The sequence below is a fragment of the Heterodontus francisci genome, chromosome 7, assembly GCF_036365525.1.
Source record: "Heterodontus francisci isolate sHetFra1 chromosome 7, sHetFra1.hap1, whole genome shotgun sequence".
Classification (NCBI taxonomy): Eukaryota; Metazoa; Chordata; class Chondrichthyes; order Heterodontiformes; family Heterodontidae; genus Heterodontus; species Heterodontus francisci.
Genome location: NC_090377.1, coordinates 123,914,949 through 123,937,174, shown reverse-complemented (window position 1 = coordinate 123,937,174; position 22,226 = coordinate 123,914,949). Strand labels below are relative to the sequence as shown.

General features: G+C 47.6%; 1 protein-coding gene across 3 annotated transcripts in view; it reads right to left on the bottom strand.

Moving 5' to 3' along the window:
* Positions 1-21,716, bottom strand: part of LOC137372302 (neuropilin-2-like) — a 112,322-nt gene extending 90,606 nt beyond the window's left edge. The window contains exons 1-2 of one of the 3 annotated variants that reach the window (XM_068036106.1): positions 20,760-21,716; positions 2-182 (exon numbers count right to left, since the gene is read on the bottom strand). In XM_068036106.1, coding sequence (XP_067892207.1) covers positions 2-182; positions 20,760-20,838 — 260 coding nt within the window. In that variant the 5' untranslated portion in view covers positions 20,839-21,716. The remainder of the gene's footprint in view (position 1; positions 183-20,759) is intronic. The other 2 variants (XM_068036105.1, XM_068036104.1) reach the window with 2 other exon arrangements.
* Between the last annotated feature and the right edge of the window lie 510 nt (positions 21,717-22,226).

The following is a 22,226-nucleotide window of genomic DNA, read 5'->3' as shown; positions in this document are numbered from 1 at the left end:
CCTGCAGTCATGTTTTTCAAGTTCAAAGTGCGGGTTAAAGTTCAGCAGGATCTTCTGGTGGCTCTCCGGTGCGTAAATGACCCATTCACATCTCTGGTGTGCCGTGTAGTCATGTGGGTATCCAGGTGAGGTGATGTAACCAGCTTCTCTTGCGTTTAAACGTTCCCCGCATGGCGCCCCTCCTACAAGATAAACAACAGTTGTTACAGTCGCTATCAGGGGAGGCCACTCCAGCCTTGAAATGAGACTCTTTGGATATTTGCGTTTGGCCACTGATTTATCAACCCGTGAGCAGGAACACGCCAGGTTGGGTTCAGTAGTAAGAGGGAGGTTAGAGCAACTTGGACTGCTGCTACATTAAAGGCGCTCTATAAATGCAAGTTGTTGTCATTGATGTAGATGAAGTGGCCAAAGGCACCCAAAAAAAAACGAGTTTTAAGCGGGATTTTATAGGCAGAAATGTTGAGTGGGGAGAGGGTTGAGTGGGGGGAGGGTAGGGTAGGATGAGTTTCATTGTGTCAGGGTGGGAACACTGAAGGCCCCTCCAAGTAGAGTAATACAGAATTCAGCTGTGGCTCAGTGGGTGGTGCTCTCACCTCTGAGTCACTCCAGAGACCTGAGCACAAAATCTATGCTGACACTCCCAATGCAGTACTGAGGGAGGGTTTCCTACATAGACACAAGTCCTTCTTTCTTACAAATAGAATTGATTGAGAGAAAAAGGAATCTGAAAGGGTGTTGGGGCAAGGGCAAACGAAAGGGCCAACGCTCTCTCAGAGGGCTGCACAGGCCTGATGAGCCAAATGGCCTCCTTCTGTGTCTGGAAGTTTACGATTCCGCAGGGGGAGCTGGCCAATGCAGGGAATCAACACACAGATACTGTTCTCCTGTATCAGAACCAAGCAAACACCAATGGAAGGGAATCTGAGCACATTAGATCTATGGAAACAAGTGACTGACAACAAACCTAAAGGGGGAGATGAGCATAGAGGGGTCAGCCTCCCTGTAATGGAAGGATACTAAAGGTATATCAAAAAAAAATCCATCTTAAGTGAAAAGCCAAGACTGAATATTTCCATGAAGCCTTCTCGCAGAAACAATGGATTTTCTTTTCAGTGTGGTCCAAACTGAACAGGGCCCTGTGTTCACCTTTGCAAATGTTAATCCTTTCAGTGAGGGTCTCTGCCTGTGTCAATGTTAACACCTCATTATTCATTAGCAGCCCTGCTGCAGCCTGTGTAAAGGTCACACTCCTGTGTTGCCTTGGCAACACCTCTCTTTACAATACACTGCGCCGAGTTTATACACGGAAGGACAGCGGCGTGACAAGCTCGGCGATGTAACGCTGTCACAACGTGAGCACATCAGTTACCTCTTCTGTTATTTCTATTTTCTCTGCTCCGAGATCTCGGCACTCCTCCAGTTTGGCCTCTTGCGCATCCCTGATTTTCATTGCCCCACCAGTGGCGGTCCTGCCTTCAGCTTCTTAAACTACCTAAACTCTGGAATTCTCTCCCTACACCTCTCTTCCTCCTTTAAGATGCTCCTTAAAACCAACCTCTTTGACCAAGCTTTCGATTACCCATCATAATATTTCCTAATGTGGCTCGGTATTAAATTTGTCTGATTATGCCTCTGTGAAGCATCTTGGGACATTTTACAATGTTAAAGGTGCTATATAAATGTGAGTTGTTGTTGTTATCAATGACTAAGAGCCGTGCAGTTGTGCCAGTTATGGTGGTGATTTTGGTGGGCGTTTGTGGCTGGTTGGTCACTTCCCATGCCAAATTCACTTTAAGATCCTGTGCCGGAATTAGAGTTACCGGTTAGAGGACCTGGACAATGTATGTCGATGGGTTAAGTAACTGTACTTCATTGACTGTAAATAACTTTGGATGTCCTGATATGTGACAGGCACTAAAGAAATGTAAGTCTTGACTTTAAGTAGCGATGAGGAGCAGGAACTCCCCCAACTGACCTGAATAGAAGGGGCTCAGTTGTGACACACTCCCAACCCCGCCCTTAGTTCCCTCACCGTTCCTTGACCTCTGGGCACTCAGGGTCAAGGTTCACACATGGCCTATTGGCAACTGTGATGTGGGATCTTTTAGACCGAGTGTTATTTAAAAGCCCAACTCAGCCCAGGTCAGGCACCGAACCTTGGGTGTTCTCCGGTCCATCTGACAAGACTGTCCTGGATTCTCCAGAAACTAAAGAGTTATCTGCTGCACATGGCAGACGGGGTTGAATTTTATGGGCACCCCCCCCGCTCCCCCCCACCCTGGAGATGGGTTCGGAGGTGGGGGGGTGGGGGGCCCATAGAATTGCAACAGGAGGGGGAGGGCGGAGGGCCCGTCGCCTTCCCGCCACACCAGAATTTAGTCGGGGCAGGATAGGCCTATGACAAACTTCCCGCCCAGAGGCCAATTGAGCCCCTTAGGTGTCCTATTACCTGCCACTTAAAGGGCCTATTCCTGTGGCTGCTGGGATTTAACCAGCAGTGGGGGCACAGGGTGGTGGTAGGGTGCCTCCACCATGCAGGGAGGTTGCCCAGGAAAACAAGGCGACCTCCCTGTGGGCTTGGAAGGGGGGTGGCCACCTCCGTGGGCAATCTTGGAGGCGGGAGCCCCGTCTTTAAAGGGACGGTGATCCCAGCGCTGTGTTGTTAACTGCCCAAGCGCCGTACACTCGCAACGGTGGGGGGGGGGCTCCAAATGGCCATGCTGGCGTTCCCTCAACGCCTGTTCAGCCCAGCGCTGGGAGCCCTGCCGGTGCCACAAAATTCAGTCCATGGCATGTATTTTATTTCATTTACTATGAACATTTTCATTTACTCATTATCAAAATACTGCAAACTGGGAGAATGGTCGTGTGATGAACGTTCCAGGAAGACGTCAAAGCAGAGTTGGCAACCCAAATCTGACTCAGCTGCTGACTGCATGAACATGCTGAGCCTAGTCTGGGAGCTGCATCCTATTAGAACCCAACTGTCGGACTTTTTACAGCTTCCTTTTTTGCACCATGCCTTATGTTTGTGCTATATACAGACTCCTGGGGTGGGTTCTTCCCAGAAGTGGGGGGGGGAAGGGTGGCTGGAAGTCCCGGGTCAGGGAGTTTCACTGGCAGCTGGCATGCTCGGGCAGGAGGTGGAATTTCCCCCGCGACATTGCCAGGAGGAGGCAATCAAAAGCCGGGAGCCGGGGAGGCAGCCAATGAGGGAGGTGGGTGTTGCCTTCCACGCTGCGGGCCAATCAGAGGAGCGGAAGCTTGGCACCCTCGGGACTGTCACCGAGAGAGGTGGCTGCTGCTGAGCCAGCCAGGAAAACACCGGGTTGCCTCCATTCTGAGGTGCCCTCGCAGGGGCGGCAGAGATTTTTTTTTGGCCCCTCCCCCCACCTCCCTGGTAGCCACGGAGAGGCTACCTCCTTACAGCTGACGGCCTTCCCACATGGTGGGGGGCAGCTCCGCGCTGGAAAAATGCTGGCAATCTGAGAAAAGGGCCCTTCATTGGGCCTTTAGTTGTCTACATCGGTCGCCCACCTCCAGGTGGCAGGCAGCCGAGCTGTCACCATTCCCGCCGCTGGGAAGCTTCCCTAGCAACAGGATCAAGTCCGGGAGCCACTCAGACACATCTCCCCAGCAGTCTATTGGCACCCCCCCCTCCCCCGGCCTCCTACCCCGCCATCCAGAGGCCACTAAAAGTCTGCCCCTCGAGTGTGTATATAAGTGAGTAAGGGGTTGGATCTACTCTATAGTTTCAGCCACAAGCTGCTCTTTGCTGTCTGCAGCTCCCCTTCTTGGACCGCTAAAGATCAGAAGCCTGTGCAGCTCCCTCACTAGAGTTGCCAACACTGCTTGCTCGTATTCCTGGAGATTTCATCACGTGACCACTCACGGCCAATCAGCCCATCCCCACAATCCATCCTCATGATGCTCTTTCCTACACCAATCAGAAAGCCAACAGGCCCTCCTTTACCCATTCGGATGAATGTTGACTGCCAGTCAAACAGCACTTTTCCCAATCTCAAATATTTTTAGAACTGATAAACAAAAGCATTTAAACTAAATAAAAAATAAACAATTTTTTATGATGCCCCTCTGATTTTTCTCCTGTGTTTTGCTCCTAGCAGTGACCTGGAGATAGATCTTTAATTCATGGAGACTCCATGACGATCCTATCCCTCACCTTCAACTCACTCATACACACATTCACATACTCACACTCACACACACACACACTCACACATTCACACAGAGACTCAGGGACACACACACGCACACATCCCACACATACCCCGCACACACCCCACACACACCCCGCGCACGCACACATACACACACGGAAACACGCACACAGAGACACACACACATCCCACACATACCCCGCACACATCCCACACACACCCCGCGCACGCACACATACACACACGGAAACACGCACACAGAGACACACACACATCCCACACATACCACGCACACACCCCGCGCACGCACACATACACACACGGAAACACGCACACAGAGACACACACACATACCGACACACACCATTTAATAGAGCGATTTAGCGATTTCACTGGTGCTGAGGATCCTGGGTAGGATCACAGGCCATTCCTGCAGTCAAATGTGGAATGGGTACATCACTCCAGGTATGTGACAATCAGACATTTGGAATGCCTTTAAACTCACCAAGGTGCTTTGAGCAATAACCTGCCCACTGAGCACCGACCCTGACATTGAAATGATGATCAAAGATAAAAATGCAAATGCAATCGGTTTGTTTACTTACCCTACCTTACTGCAATTTTTGTTTAAAATTAAAAGCGATCCTATTGAAGCACTTCTTGGCCCCACCCCCCGCAGCTCCACCCATCCCAGTTCTGAAGGTGTGTCAGGCACTGTGATAGACATGACTTGACCTTTACCCTTATCTCCCACAATGCTTGGGACACCTGCAGAACAAAGCTCTCACCATATTGGCTGCACATCTCAATGGGCAGTGTAGAGCAAACTGCACTCAGAGTGCAACTCACACTCTACCTGATTTGGTAACATGTGTTGGGGCACTGTCAAACAACATTAACTTGGCACATGGCTCCCCTTGTAAAGAAAGAACTTGCATTTATATAGCGCCTTTCACAACATGAGGATGTGCCTCACAGCCAATGAAGTGTTGTCACTGTTACGATGGAGGGAAATGCAGCATGCCAGTCAGCACACAGCACGGTCCTGGAAACCGCAATGAAATAAATGACCAATCAGTTGGATTGAGGAATTAATATTGAGCAGGACACATGGAAAACTCCCCTGCTTGTCTTCAAATGCTGCCACAAGATTTTATATTCACCAAAGAGGACGGATGGGGGTGGTGGAGGGGGTGTCCTTTAACGTGACATCTGAAAGGTGGCACCTCTGACAGCGCAGCATTACCACGGGAAGGAAGGAAAGGAAGACTCTTATGACCATGAGATGCCCAAAACTCTTTAGAGCCAATTAAGTACTTTTCAAAGTGTGGCCCCACTCTTGTAATGTAGGAAATGCAGCACCCAATTTGCACGCAGTAAGCTCCAAAAACCAGCAATGAGACAATGATCAGAAAAAACTGCTTCTGTGATGTTGATTGAGGGATAAATATTGGCCAAGAGAACTCCCCTGCTCTTCTTCAAAATAGTGCCACAGGATCTTTTATGCTCACCTGAGAGGGCAGACAGGGCCTCGGTTTAATATCTCATTCGAAAGACAGCACCTCCGACAGTGCAGCCCTCCCTCAATACTGCACCAGTGTCAGCTTAGATTATGTGCTCACGTCTCTAGAGTGGGACTTGAATCCACACCTTTCTGATTCAGAAGCAAAAGGGATACCCACTGAGCCAAGTAACTGATATAGTCATGCTTTCTGTAGCCATGAGCAGATTTTAAACAGCCCTATACGTGATTTGAGAGTATTCAGTGCTGGCAGTGGGTATGAAAAATGGAAATGTGTTATCCCTTATCTCAGTAGTACAAAAAAACCTCCACAAAAGCAAGGCAAAAAAAGATTTAAAAAGAAAGGCCCATTGAAAAGTGCATTGTTTCCCAAATCTCCAGGATCAATGTGATAGCATTTTATTTATGATGCTGATAACTGTGTGTATCTTAGCTGAATGCAAACCAGCCTATCTCTACATCGGCTTCATGGATAAGGGAGCCGAGTGATGACAGGAAGCATTTATGTGCTAAACAGCGTCCTTTAAACACAGAAAGGCCTCCTGTCCTCAGTGAGCTGTCTTGATGGAGAGATTAGCTTGCTGTAGTCTGTTCAGGCAAGGCAGACACCATCAGCTCATTAAAACTCCATATTGTTTGCTGAGACCCTGCTTCCTGCTTCCACATCACCCTGCTATTCCTAGGAACCAGGTCTCCTGGCAGTAAGCCTACCATCACCCAACAACAGCTTGCATTTATATAGCACTTTTAACATTGTGAAACCTCCCAAGGCATTACACAGGAGCGTTATTTTATTTTATTTTATTCAGAGACACAGCACCGAAACAGGCCCTTCGGCCCACCGAGTCTGTGCCGACCAACAACCACCCGTTTATACTAATCCTACAGTTATCCGACAAAAAATAATGACACCGAGCCACATAAAGAGATTAGAGGGTTAGTGTCTCCTCTCTGCCTCGTGATTGGCAGGATTAGAGCTCCCCATTCTCTCCTCTCTGCCTCATGATTGGCTAGATTAGAGGTGTCCCGTCTCTCTGCCCTTTGATTGGCTGGAATAGAGTCATCCCTCAACTCTGCCCCTCGATTGGCTGGAATAGAGCTCTCATCCTCCTCTCTGCCTCTGTACTAGCTGAATTAGAGGCCTCTCCCCTTCTCTCGGCCCTTTGATTGGCCGCATTAAGCTCCCCATTTTCCTCTTTGCCCCTCAACAGGCTGGATTGGAGGTAATCCACCAACCGCCCCATCCCCCCCCCACCTCCTCTCTGTTCCATTTGCCTCAATTGGGTCAATACCAGGTTTCCTTTACTTTCCAACTCTCTTGTCTGCATTACCCTCCCATCTGATCCTTGCAGTAGGGAACATTTCCCAGTTCTTGCAAGTGATTCCTGACAGGATTAGATGGGCAGACGCAATGTTTTCCCATCTCCCAATAGCAGGAGGAGCAGGCAGCATCCAAACAGCAGTGGTTACACCTCAAGAAGTGCTTTGGAATGTCCTGAGGTTAAGGAACATGCTGCATGAATGACTATCTATCTGTCTATTTCTGATTAGGCTGTTTGCATTCTCACACTTAAAGCAAAGGGCAAGAAAGGCTTTTCCTCAGAATTGTATTCATGGATGAATGATAAAGAAAGATAGCACCACATTAAGAGTGATTTATGATGCTTTATATATGCATATTGCGAATGAAATCATTGGGTTGAGTTTTAAGATTCATCAAAATGCCAATCGTAAATAATTTTTAAAAAAATATTGCCGAGGCAGCACATTTGCACCATGTGACTGTACGTTCTCAACATCTGGAAAACCCATCTGTTTAGAATCTCCTCAAAGGAAGCTCGGCCTCTGTCTTTCTACAAACGTACATCAGGTACCAGAGCTACTGCTCATAACTCAGGCACAGTCCGAACATTAGCAGCAGAGCGCCCCGGGACCACTGCTTCTTACTCAACCTCCAGTGTGGAAGGAAGAAACAAGGGCCCAAGAGATATCAGTGCAGAGTGACATAATACATACATAGAACCATAGCACCTTACAGTACAGAAAGAGGCCATTCGGTCCATCATGTCTGTGTAGGCTGTTTGAAACAGTTAGACAATTCATCCCACTCCCCTGCTTTGTCCCCATTGCCCTGCAAATTTCGCCTTTTCAAATATTTATCCAGTTCCCTTTTGAAAGTTACTATTGAATCTGCTTCCACCGCCCTTTCAGGCAGCACATTCCAGATCAGAACAAGTCACTGTGTAAAAAAACTCCTCAAATTGCCTTTGCCAATTACCTTCACACTGTGTCCTCAGTTTCTCCCTGTATACTGTATCAAAACCCCACACCATTTTGAACACACCTATTAAATCTCCTTAGAGAACAATCTCAGCTTCTGTAGTCTCTCCATATCACTGAAGTTCCAGAAAGAAGTATCTGAACAGAGCAACCGCACCGTCTCCTCTATCATATATGCAGAGGTTAAGTTGTGTTTATAATGATTGCTGCAGTCAAATCCTGCCCAGGAATTCACAGTGAAATATTTGCACAACTTTTCTGTTGCTTAGCTGCCCCATGTTGCTCATAACTGTGATGGAAGATTTGACAAAAATATATAAATGATTTCAGATGGTTCCGACTTGCCGTCTTCTCTTATTGCCTCACATGTTTGAAGTAAGAGACATTGTGCAAAACATTACTGACAATGGAGCTGACAGTAGATGGTGGGGTCAGCTCAAAGAGAACAAGTGCTCATTAGCAACAACAACTTGCATTTGTATAGTACCTTTAACATTGTCAAACATCCCAAGGTGCTTAACAAGAGTGCAATTGGACAAAAAAAAAACTGGCACTGACCCAAGGAAAGAGACATTAGGGCAGGTGACCAAAAGCTTGGTCAAAGAGGTAAGTTTCAAGGTGGAGAGTGAGAGGGCGAAGGACGGGGGAGGGGCGAGGCCGGGTTAGACAAGAAGCCAGTGGTTAACGGTGGTTAGTTATAGGAGTAAGTGTCTTCGAACCATGGTTGGCCAATAATTTTTCTTTCACTTTTTAAGAATCGAGCAGCATCCCCATCACGATGAGTTACACGTGGGTCATGCGTTTCAACATGGCACTTCATTCATATGCTGGGCATTTTTAAACCAACCAGAAACAGTAGAACAGCTCTGCATCCTCAAAATAAATGCGTGGTTGGTGGGTTGGGGGAGTCCTTTTGAAATGAACGGGAGTGAACGAGACAGGCAAGGACAGAGGAACACTCTGAATGATTTTCTGTTTCTACTCGCTCAACCAGCAAGTTCTTTGCCAGTACTGTTAGATTCATTAGAATCAGGAAAGGATGTTGCTTTGGGAACGCAAAAACATTTCGGGAGGAATTTATTAAAAAAACACACAGAGATTACAGTTTAAGAAGCTAGAGCTGGATAACTGCGCCAATGAGTTCGAATCCATCATAATTAATGATGGGGAGATGAGGAGAGAAAATTATGCAGTGAGCTGACTTGATCTGGAATGCACTGCCTGAGGTGGTGGACAATAGTAACTTTTAAAACAGAAAGGGGTACGTACTTGAAAAGGAAAAAAAAATTGCAAGTCCACAGGAAAAAAGCCGGCATAGGTGCAATGAGCTGAATGGCCTCCATCTGTGCTGAATGATTTTATGACATTTGATAGTTAATGAAATTAAGAAAAAGAGGGGCAAGGAAGCTTGGCTGCTTGATCAAGCCTGTCCTACACTCCCGATTCCTGGACCATAATGAATAGACTCTTCCTCCAACCCACCGCCAATCCCTACCACCCTTTCCACCCCCCTCCCAAACACAACCTGGGAGAGGCAGCAAACAGAGATAAACTCAGGGCCAATAAGGGAAAAAAATACTCTGAGACGTCTCTCTCCGATCTGAAAAAGGAGAGTAAAGTTAACTAATGACAACATATTTAGGACTGTCATATTGTCTTGTCGAATTTTCACACCCTCCCAATACTCCTCCAACTCAGCAGTTGTTCCATCAAGGAGAGGTGGGTCACTGAATGTTGGCTGGTTATTCAACCATGAGAGGGGGCGCCCAACTCCAATCCTTTGGTCATCCAAGGCAAATGGCAACACCAGCCTCGGAGGAGAGCAGCCAATCAGGGGCGGAACCTGGGGCTTCCCAGGTCTGTGTCCCGCCATCAGGGGAGCCCGGATAAGACTGAAACAGAATCTTCCAAGCTGGCAATTGACAAGTAAGTGTTTTAAAGCAGTTTCCCCAACCTGGATCTGGACTGACATCACACGGGCTGTAGACAGACTGCAGCAGCTGGTAGAATGAAGCATGTTTTTCTTTTCCTCAGGAAGGTAGAAACATTTGGCTGCTTGCCAGCCGAGGCTGCTTTCAACTCTGCAAACTCACACTACCTTCCATTCAACAACCTTTTTGCTGCTTGCTCCAGTATTCCCTCTCTCTTTCTCTCTCTTTCTCTCTCTCTGTCTTTTCTTGGCCCCATGTTCTCCTGCTGACAGTAGAAGGGAAGGAATCTGAGACAGAGTGAAAAAAAAAACAGAAGAAGAAAATATGCTGGAAATACTTGAATGAGAAAAATGTGCAGGGTGATGGGGAAGAGCAGGAGATGGAGACTAACTGGATAATTCCTTCAAAGGGATGGCACAGATATGATAGGCCAAATAGTCTCCCTTTGTGCTGTATGATGCTCTGTGTTTCCAAGGCAACTTCCAGACATCTCAAGAAGACTTCAATGTAAAATATTGTGGTGTAAGAGTTTTATCGATAGATTTATTGCAGGAAGGACCCTGAAGTCACAAGGTGAATCTGGACCGCGAGAGGCTTTCTGTCCTGAGGAGATCTTTAGCAGCATCCAAAGAGGTTTGAGAAAAGGCCCAAAGGCAATGTCAGCGTAGCCTAAGACTCAAGACGCTCGACACCATCCAGGACAAAGCAGCCCGCTTGATTGGCACTCCATCTACAAACATTCACTCCCTCCACCACCGATGCACAGTGGCAGCAGTGTGTACCATCTACAAATGCACTGCAGCAACTCATCAAGTCTCCTTCGACAGCACCTTCCAAACCCATGACCTCTACCACCTAGAAGGACAAGGGCAGCAAATGCATGGGAACACCACCACCTGCAAGTTCCCCTCCAAGTCACACACCATCCTGACTTGAAACTATATTGCCGTTCCTTCACTGTCACTGGGTCAAAATCTTGGAACTCCCTTCCTAACAGCACTGTGGGTGTACCTACCCCACATGGACGGCAGCGGTTCAAGAAGGTGGCTCACCACCACCTTCTCAAGGGCAATTAGAGATGGGCAATAAATGCTGTCCTAGCCAGCAACGCCCACATCCCATGAACGAATAAAGAAAAGTTCAGCATAACCTCCCTGCTTTTGTACTCAATGTCTCTATTTATGAAAGCCAAGATCCCATTTGCTTTACTAACCACTCTCTCAATATGTCCTGCCACAAAAACGAGTGGTCCCGGCACGTGGGAAACACGACTGTCTACCATACTGCAGTCTGAAAAAAAACAATTTACCACAACTCGCTATTTTCTGTCCTTAAGAATTTTTTATCCAATTGGACACTGACTATTCCATGAGCCTCAATTTTATTAGCCAGCCTTTTATGTGGTACCTTATCAAACACATTCTTAAAATCCATATAAACGACATCCAACGCATTCCCTTCATCAACCTTCTCTGTTACTTCATCAAAAAATTCAATTAGATTACTCAGGCATGATCAAACTTTTACAAATCCGTGCTGGCTTTCCTGCATTAACTCGAACCTCTCCAAGTGTCTGTTGATTTTTTCCCCTGATTATTGTTTCTAAAACCTTGCCAACAACTGATGTTAAACTAACTGGCCTGTAGTTACTAGGACTGTCCTTGCACCCTTTCTTGAGTAAGGGTGTCACATTTTCCACTCTCCAATTGTTTGGCACTTCCCCATATCCAGGGAAGATTGGAAGATTATGGCAAGCCCTTCTGCTATCTCCACCTCCACTTCCTTTAGCAACCAGGGATGCAAGCTGTCTAGACCAGGTGACTTATCTATCCTAAGCATGGGCACTTTTCAGTACCTCCCCCTCTCAATTTGTACCCTATCCATTGCCTCTACTCTCTCCGCTTCTACCGATATTTTGTCAAGATTCCTCTTCCTTATTGAACACCGATACAAAGTACTCATTAAGTATATTAGCCTTGCCCTGCACCTCTAAGCATATATTATCCTCTTTGTCCCTAATAGGCCCCACTCCATCTCTTACTACCCGCTTACTATTTACATGCCGGTAGAAGATTTTTGGTCCTCCTTTATGTTGACTGCCATTTTATTCTCATATTCTCTCTTTGCCAATCTTATTTTCCTCTTCACCTCCCCTCTCAACTTATTGTACATGGCCTGGTTCTCACTTGATGAGTTCACCTGACATGCATCATACACCTTTCTTTTTCATTTCATCATCATCTCTATCTCCCTTGTCAACCAAAGAGCTCTGTTCTTGGTTCTCCTGCCTTTCACCCTTGTTGGAATGTTCCTAGCCTGTACCTAAAACATCTTTTCCTTAAAAATAACCCATTGTTCCAATCCAGCTCTTTCTGCCAGTCTTTGATTCCATTCTACCCTGGCTCGATCCCTTTTCATAACACTGAAATCAGCCCTCTTCTAATCTAGACATTCAACCTTATTTTGTTCCTTACTAATCTAAACCTTATGATACGATGATCACTCTTACCCAAACGCTCCCCCACAGACTCTTGGTCCACTTGGTCCACCTCATTTCCCAGCACCAGATCCAGCAATGCCTCTTTTCTAGTCGGGCTGAGAACATACTGATCAAGGAAGTTCTCCTGAACGCATTTCAGAAATTCCTCCCACTCCTTGACCTTTAACATTATCCCAATCGATATGTAGATAATTAAGGTCCCCCAATATCACAGCTCTATAGTTCTTGCACATCTCTGTGATTTCCCAGCAGATTTGCTCTTCTGTCTCTCTCTCACTATTTGGAGGCCTATGGAATACCCCTAGTAACGTGATTATACCCTTTTTGTTTCTCAACTCTAACCAAATGGATTCTGTCTTTGTCCCTTCAAGGACATCCTCCCCTTCCAGCACTGCAATGTCTTCCCTAATCAGGACTGTCACCCCACCTCCCTTTTCTCCTTTATCTTTTCTGAACACTTCATATCCTTGTATATTAAGCACCCAGTCCTCGCCATTTTTAAGCCACTACATCATATTTGTGCTTGCAGCTCACCAACCTTATTCACCACACTTTGTGCATTTGCACACATGGGGCTGGATTTTATGGGCCTCCCTGAGGCAGGGTCTGATAGGGGAGAAAGATGGTCCATCGCCATTAGCTGTTGGATGCCAGGAGTAACTGAACAGGGATTTTTGCATCACGCCCAACAGTTAAAGAAGCTTTATTTTACACAGGAACAAAAGAATCCCTCACATTTCTTTGGGCGAATCTGACTCAGGGCCGAGGACACAAAGCTCATCCATCCAGCAGGACAACCTCCCTTTCCCCCCAGGTGACCCGACTTCCCCGTTGCCATGGTGTGGTGTAAAACCAAACATAATAAACTAACTGCCTCGCCATATTTGGCACTGTACTTGACCCTGGATAACCTTGGTCTTGCACAGCCCGTCTACCAAATAACATGTCAGGCAGGCCCTAGAGGGAACTGTGGTCCTGTTCCCATGGCCACATTGTTTATATTCAAAAGATAACATTTCTCTTATTTATTGCAGTTAATTGGCAATCGCTTCCAGGAGTTTCTGTGATTTGAGCTTTTAAATGGGCATCTGTTCTATTGTAAGAGGAGGCCATTTAGGCCCTTGAGCCTGTTGTGCCATTCAGTTAGATCCTAGCTTATCTGTAACTCCTTTTCCATCTACCCACCTTGATTCCATATCCCTTAATACCCTCACCTAAGAAAAATCTATCAATCTTAATCCTAAAATTTTCAATTGACGGTCATCCCCCCACCACCCACCGACCACCACCACCCCCACCGCCCCCCCCACCCCCCCCCCCACCCCCGACCCAAGACTCAACAGCATTTTAGGGAGAGTGTTCCAGATTTTCGCCACCCTTTTTGTGAAGAAGTACTTCTTTCGTTGAGTTACAGAAGAATTCCCAAGATACAGGGGATTTTCAAGCTTTCACTGATGCAACTTTCCTCCTCCTCAAAAGACACAGAGATGTGTGACAGGGTTAGAGAGAGGTACCATGTCCTCCACTGCAAATCCCTGCCAGCACTCACCACCTGAGCCTGTACATAAGGGAATTTATATCGTGCCTTTCATGAAATCATGACATTCTAGCCAATGAAGTACTTTTGAAGTGTAGCTACTGCTGTCATGTGGGAAACAAGGCAGACAAGTTGTGCACAGCAAGTTCCCACAAACAGCAATGAGATAAATGAGCAGATAATCTGTCTTATTGATGTTGGTTGAGGGACAAATTTTGGACAGGACACCAGGGAAAACTTCCCTGCTCTCCTTCAAAATAGTGACATGGGATCTATTGCATCCACCTGAGAGGGCAGACAAGCCCTTGGTTTAGCATTTCATCTGAAAGACAGAACCGCTGACAATGCAGCACTGCCTCAGTACTCCACTGTCTTGTCCTCAAGTCCCTGGAGCAGGTCTATGAACCCACAACCTTCTGACTCAGAAGCAAGAGTGCTACCAACTGAAACACAGCTGACACTGAAACGGCAGGGTTAGCTTGCTGCACCAAAGCCAGAGCGGATGGGGACCTGCAGGGAGTTGGTAGGGAATGGTAGTGTGAGAAATGAGGCAGGAGATGTTTGATTGGGATGCAGGCTGGGACGATGCTGGGATGTGGCTCTGGCAAGGAGTTCTGTGGCCAAAAGTAGGATTTCCAAAACTGCAGACAGGTCAACTAAAGTTTCTAAGAAAAAAATGACTTACTGATTCCAATCTCTCCAGTGTCACTGGTCTTGCACACTATCGAATGACCATCAGACACAGACTCTGATCACTGCTCTGTGTGTGTGTGCGGAAAGAGTAAAGGAACAGGAAGGAATGCTGCAATTGGAATCAGACAGTTTCTACCATCCTGATTACAGCTCATTTGCTCAGGAACTGTTATTAACCAGCTTTCTGAGTCATATGAATTTAAGAGTGGAGCCACCAACGCTTTTGCATACCATATTTACTCATATACAGTCCTCATCTGATTGTGCTGGGGGTGCAGTCTATATGCAAGTTATCCTTTTATTTCCATGAAAGGGAAATGCAGTAACTCATGTTTGGGGTTTGGCCCAAATGCAGAGTGATTTAACATGTGCAGCAATATAATTGATTAAATCTTGCATTGTAATGTGCAGGACCTAATTTTTTTTAAATTATTTATTCCTAATGTGAACTGCTAGGGCCATCTATTTGCCCAGCTTCTCATGTCTCCTTTATCCCTCAACCAATACCTAAAAACAGATTATCCACATTCCAAACTCTCTGCTTGCCTGGATGGGTGCAGCTCCAACAACACTCAAGAAGCTCAGCACTATCCAGGATAAATCAGCCCGCTTGATCGCCAATAGATCCACCACCTTCAACATTCACTCTCGACACCACCGATGCACAGGGGCAGCAGTGTGTACCATCTACTAGATGCAGACAGCACCTTTCAAACCCGCGACCTCTACCACCTAGAAGGACAAGGGCAGCAAGCATTTGGGAACACCACCATCAACAGGTTGTCTTCCAAGACACACACCATCCTGACTTGAACATATATCACTGTTCCTTCATTGTTGCGTCAAAATTATGGCACTCCCTATCAAACAGCACTGTGAGAGTAATGTTACCAAACGGATATATTTTCCCAAAACCAACATCATTAAAACAGATTATTTGGCCATAATCATATTGCTGTTTGTGGGAGCTTGCTGCGCGCAAATTGGCTGCCACATTTCCTACATTATAACAGTGACTATACATTCAAAAGTACTTCATTGGCTCTGAAGCTCTCTGGGATGCCCTGATGTTAGGAAAGTTGCTATATAAATGCAACCTAACTTTCTTAAGTTTTTTTTAGGGCAGCCTAATCTGTATACGGTCTATGCTGTAACAGATCTGAGAGAACTTGGTGCCAACACTGGGTAGGAAGTGTCTCACTTTGATGGGCAGGAGACAAAGCTTAAAAAAATGCACCGATCCTGTGCCATGAACCCCACTCTCTTAAGCAGAGCTCCCAGCTAATGACTGGTCTTGCACCAAACTATTCCTGTGCAGTTTTAAACATTTCCTTTTTAAACTAAACACAGCCCAAAAAAAGGTAGGGGAACATCTCATCGTTCGTGTGGCAATAGGGAGGCAGAAAAAAAATTATTTTGTTTCACAACTTTTTTTTATTCACAGTTAAATGACACTGGGAAAAAGTACTGCACCAATCTTCCATTGACAGCCCACCACTCCCAATGTGAGGGCAAATGCTGAGGGAGGTCTGCATTGCACTGATAGTGATGGTAGCAAGTTGCATGCTGAAGATACCAGGCAACAACATGTTTGGACAGTGCATGCTCTCTGAGTCAGAAGATTGTGATTTTCAGTCCCACAACAGAGACTTGAGAACAATGTCTAGGCTGACACTTCAATGCAGTACTAAGGGGGGTTCTGCACTGTTGGAGATGCCACCTTTCGAATGAGCCATTAAACCGAGACCCTGTCTTAGATGTACTTAAAAATCCCATGGTACTATTCAAATTCAGGGGAATTATCCCCCGGTGTCCTGGCCAAAATTTATCCCTCAATCAACATCATTATACATTAAACATTGCTGTTTGTGCTGCTCAATTTGGTTGTCACATTTCTTACATTACAACAGCGACTACACTTCAAAAATACTTCATTGGTTGTAAAACACTTTGGGACATGCTGAGGTTGTGAAAGGCGCTATATAAATGCCAGTCTTTATTATACCAAGAAATCTAACTATCGCACCTAGTGCAGGGCGACGCTATGTTTGAAAAGAGTGAAACGGAATGAATCAGGAAACAGTGATTAAGCAATGCCAAACTTGAGCCTGAAAACTGTTGGAGGAAGAAAACGATACAGCAAGTTAAGGAGATCCACCACTTTGAAATCCTGGGAAAGAAACTATGTGTGATGAGTCTCGATTTCAACACAGTGGCAATGCAGGGAGGAGTAAGATTGCTTTGGACAGAGTAGTCGGAACTTCGAAGGAACTAGAGAGGAAAATTCAGAGGAGCTGGAGCAGATGAAACTACTGCCTGATACTTAAGCAGTATCAGAGCTGAAGCAACTACCACAATAAACTAAGAGACAACTCCTCAAGGAAAGTGTGAAGGCAATATGGAATGCACAAGAGCTGACTGTGTCACCAAGTCCCAGAGATGGATAGAGGATAAGCTCTTAATTTAGGGTACGGGACACTTGGAAACTCAAATTTGTGGAATGTTAAGGATTAGGAGTGTTAACGATCTCACAAGGAGAATGGGACATGCCATTGTTCAAAATGATGTCTGTATTTCTCCATCTGTGTCAGTTTCTGGACACATTGACAGGAGGGACTTCTGGCTTAAACTTTGGATAATTACAAAAAGACAATTCACCATGATTTCCAATGCTCACATCACTGACAGATTGCACACCTTCACAATTATCCCAGTGGTTAAGCCACTGAATAGCTGAGCCATACCGACCAGAAGGTGTCAGGGTAGATCACTGGTGTGTGATGAGTTAAGTTGGTCCCAGCCACTGTGAAGCTGGGATGCTATAGTTACCCTTGTCATCCCTGTGCCAGGGAGAGGAAAATCTACTGGGGTTTCTGCACCAGGGACTGCTACTGGAAAGTGCCTTTGGGTATCACATGAGGTGGGAATCAGTAATGCTCCCCTTGTTTAGCCTGACTACACTCACTGTTTCCATATCCCTCATATTAACCATCCCCAATCTCCTCCATATACACTCAATCCATAAGCTCAATGCACACACTATATATACAATATCCACCTCCTTCAGATACAATGTATGCATTTCCTTAAAGGCTATATCGACTAAAGGACAAAGTTTTCCTCCCCTAAGAGACATGAGTGAATCTGTTGGAGTTTCTAGCTACAACCCGAGAACTCTTGGTCACTTTTACTGTTTTTTTCTCACACATTTATTTTAAACTGAATTTCAATTCTCACGTTGGGATCTGAAGTCAACAGTTTGGCTGCACCGATCCGAGAACAGCGCGATAACTGCTTTACAAAGTCTTCAACGGGAAAAGTCTGTTGATCACTGCCCTGGTTGATAGATGAATTAAAGACTGAAAATGCTGGGTTTGCTGGGCACGCAAGGTAGAAATTAACTTAAACTAATTAAATTTCTCAGGCGCCGGGTAAATTTTGCTAGATTACAAAGTGCACCAGCTTTCCAAATATAGACAGGTAGCTGGGAGCGAGCGGATTTATTGCATTAAAGTGCAAGTGAAGTTCTGAGCAGCGGCGCAGACTGTCTCAGGCTCGGAGATTCATGTGGACTGGAACCGAGCAGGGCTGCAGCCCAGGATGGTCACTCTCCCGGTTGGTGCACGGGCTGGTCACCCTCCCGGGGCAGTCACTCTCCCGGTTAGTGTCCGGGGTGCTCACTCTCCCGGTTAGTGCACGGGCTGGTCACTCTCCCGGGGTAGTCGCTCTCCCGGTTAGTGCACGGGCTGGTCACTCTCCCGGGGTAGTCACTCTCCCGGTTAGTGTCCGGGGTGGTCACTCTCCCAGCTGGAGCCCGGGCTGGTGACTCTCCCGGTTAGTGCCGGGGTGGTCACTCTCCCGGGGCTGCTCACTCTCCCGGTTAGTGGCCGGGCTGGTTAATCTCCCGGGGCTGGCCACTCTCCCGGTTAGTGTCCGGGCTGGTCACTCTCCCGGCTGGAGCCCGGGCTGGTCACTCTGCAGGTTAGTGCCGGGGTGGTCACTCTCCCGGGGCTGCTCACTCTCCCGGTTAGTGCCGGGCTGGTCACTCTCCCGGCTGGAGCCCGGGATGGTCACTCTCCCGGTTGGAGCCGGGGATGGTCACTCTCCCGGTTGGAGCCCGGGATGGTCACTCTCCCGGTTAGTGCCGGGATGGTCACTCTCCCGGTTGGAGCCCGGGATGGTCACTCTCCCGGTTAGTGCCGGGATGGTCACTCTCCCGGTTGGAACCCGGGATGGTCACTCTCCCGGTTAGTGCCGGGCTGGTCACTCTCCCGGTTGGAGCCCGGGATGGTCACTCTCCCGGTTAGTGCCGGGATGGTCACTCTCCCGGTTGGAGCCCGGGATGGTCACTCTCCCGGTTAGTGCCGGGATGGTCACTCTCCCGGTTGGAGCCCGGGATGGTCACTCTCCCGGTTAGTGCCGGGTTGGTCACTCTCCCGGTTGGAGCCCGGGATGGTCACTCTCCCGGTTAGTGCCGGGCTGGTCACTCTCCCGGTTGGAGCCCGGGATGGTCACTCTCCCGGTTAGTGCCGGGCTGGTCACTCTCCCGGTTGGAGCCCGGGATGGCCACTCTCCCTGTTAGCGCCCGGGCTGATCACTCTCCGGGGCCGTCATTCTCCCAGGCCAGTCACTCTCCCGGTTAGTGTCCGAACTGGCCATTCTCCAGGCTAGCGCCGGGCTGGTCACTCTCCCGGTTAGTGCCGGGTGGTCACTCTCCCGGGGTGCTCACTCTCCCGGTTAGTGTCCGGGCTGACCACTCTCCTGGTTAGTGCCGGGTGGTCACTCTCCCGGAGTGCTCACTCTCCCGGTTAGTGTCCGGGCTGACCACTCTCCTGGTTAGTGTCCGGGCTGACCACTCTCCCTGGGTGCTCAATCTCTCTGCTCTTGCCGGCTGGGAGCAGCTTTCGGAAGGGGCGCTGCTGCCTCAGCATTGAGAACGGGCCAGGCTGGGCCGGAGAGGAGCTCAGTCTCTGCACTGCAACTGGGCACTTGCTGTTCACTTACAACGGCCCGGAGGGGCTCTCAGTCCCGCTGAGACAGGGATTTGGAGAAGAATGAGAGCCGGATGAAACATCATTGGCCGGTATATCGGTGGGGTGACCAATATCGGCTGAAATCGGTTACTCGAGACTTTGATTTGTGTGTGAAACAAACCAGAGCCAGAGCAGGGTCAGTACTGCGGGGAACCGACTCGGGAAAACAGCTGCGGAGCTGGAAAAAACTGGGAACCCAACATTCCCAACTTCCAGCTGCAACTATCCAATTGTACGTGTGTGAGAGAGAGGCAGAGAGAGAGACCGATAGAGAGAGACTATGGTGAGAGACACAGAGAGGGGGGTAGATAGTGAGACAGAAAGAGACAGAGAGGCACACACACAGGTAATACACACCAGACAGGCAGAGACAGACAGAGATACAGCGACAGAGAGAGACTTGGCGATTCCAGTCTCCTATTTTTCCCATCCATTCAATGTCAAAAAATAAAATTCTATTCAATTGGGTTTTTCCTGTAAGTGACAGACACGCCGCTTGCCTTGTGCCTCTGCCTCTTCCTCCGCCTTCCCTCCCTTTTACAACTCGCTTCTACCTGTAGCGGGGACCTGAGCTCCCCTTCCCCGGCCGGGAAAGAGTTACACACATCGCCGGCACACGCCAAGCTGCCAACAACAGCAGCATGTTGTTTGGCATTTGAAAAGTCCGTCTGATTGCCCATTCTTTCCTATTCTGTTTTCTCTCTTTGTAAAAAAAAAAGCGCTTTTATTTAATCCAGATGTGTCCTTGACACCCGCCAAATTCCACATCTGCCACTTCTTTTTCTAGAGGTCGGCAGAGAGGGGAAGGGAAACGCTTTCATAGTTTAGGAAACGTTATAACGCGGCAATTTGCACAAACTCCTACCAAGCACCTGAAAACAGAATGGTGTGAACTAGCTATTAGGTGACAGCGAATGGCACAGAAGAATTGACAAACATTAACATTGCACAGAAGGAGAATTATTGAACATTAACTGGTTTTCCTGGTCGCAGAAAGTCCTTGCAGGCGCCTGGGTAAGTTTTTTTGTGTGTGTGGGGGGGGGGGGGGGGGGGGTGGTGAGGGGGAATCAGTCCCTTACCGTTCTGTCCAACGCCAAGTTTCAATAAGCAACAGCAAGTGATCCACAGCAGTGCGGTTGATCCCATTCTCCCGAACATCTATCCTCGCAAGCTCCTGTTTTCCCGGAGGGGCAGGGTGTTTTTTTTTTGTTTTTGTAAATTCCACTTCTGACCTCTCCTGGTGAAACAGTGTCCCGTTATATTCCGAGTAGTCCAGGGCTGTCTCCTTTTCCCACTATGCTGAGATGAGCGATCTCTCTCACACACACAAACACACACCTCTCTCCTGCTTCTCTCTCGGATTATTTTCCAGACTACAGACTCTCTCTCTCTTCAAAAATGTGTCCTCTTCTCTTTAAGCAAGAAATGGTGTCACTTCCTCTCCGATAGCCTGTTTGAAGGTTTCCTGTCTGTCTGTCTCTCTCTGTTACATCCTTGGGGATGGTCTAACACCGAATAAAACGCGGTCCAAACAACGAGGAAGCACTCCCAATCAAAGAAAGACCCTATAAGTGGGGCTGGGTCGGTTGTGTTACTGAAACCGACTGCGCCTTCATAAAATCAAGAGTCCTCAGGCAAGAACTCGCTCTCATCCACACAAAACCTCCTTAAAACTTAGCTCCGTGACCAAACGGACACAAGTTGAGAGAGGAAGCTCTTCCGTTAAGAAGTACGGTGTCCCACTTTTGTGTGTCTTGGGGAGTGTTGAGATGTGCCGCCTCTGATCTCCTGTTCCTCTGTGTGTGTGTGTGTCTGTATGTGTGTGTCCTCTCCCTCTCTCCTCCTTCCTGCTCTCTGCACGCATGAGGATGGCGAAAGCATAAAAACCAAGGACTATCGCATTACACACACACACATACACGCCCTCCTAAAGCCTCGATTAAAGCCAGCCCAACTATCAGAAACACTCTCCGGGTTACACACACACCAATTGTCACCCTTTACCCCTTTTTTTTTAGAAAAAACTGACCCAAATTGTGTTTCTCCCTTTGGCAAAGATTTCAGACGCGGGGACTGATGTTTTTACGCAACATTTTGATTTGTTGTGTGTGTGCTTACAAGTATTTAATTTTTCTTCCACCCCCACCTCCCTCCCCGCCCCCACAACTGCCTCTCATTACCAATAATAGATATCAGAGTTATATAATACCACACGGCAGCAGAGACTAATATCAGCAAACGGCGACTCGAGACAGCAATTTCTCTCTTCAGAGGGGCTCGTCCAGTATAGTGAGAGAAACTGGATTGTAAAGTGTGCGTCCCTTCAAATATATCAATCATTTAGGATTTGCATACTTCGTAATAAAGTTATAAGTGAAAGCTGTAAATGAGATGCGAATGCACACGTTCTCAGTCTTGCCATCCTCTGTCACTGTGTATTCTCACCCTCTCTCAGTAGTTACATGGAGAAGGGGGGGGGGGGGGGGGGGGTCTGTGCAATGCAGTAACGATGCAGTTCTTGACACCGACTCTGTAGCGCTGACACC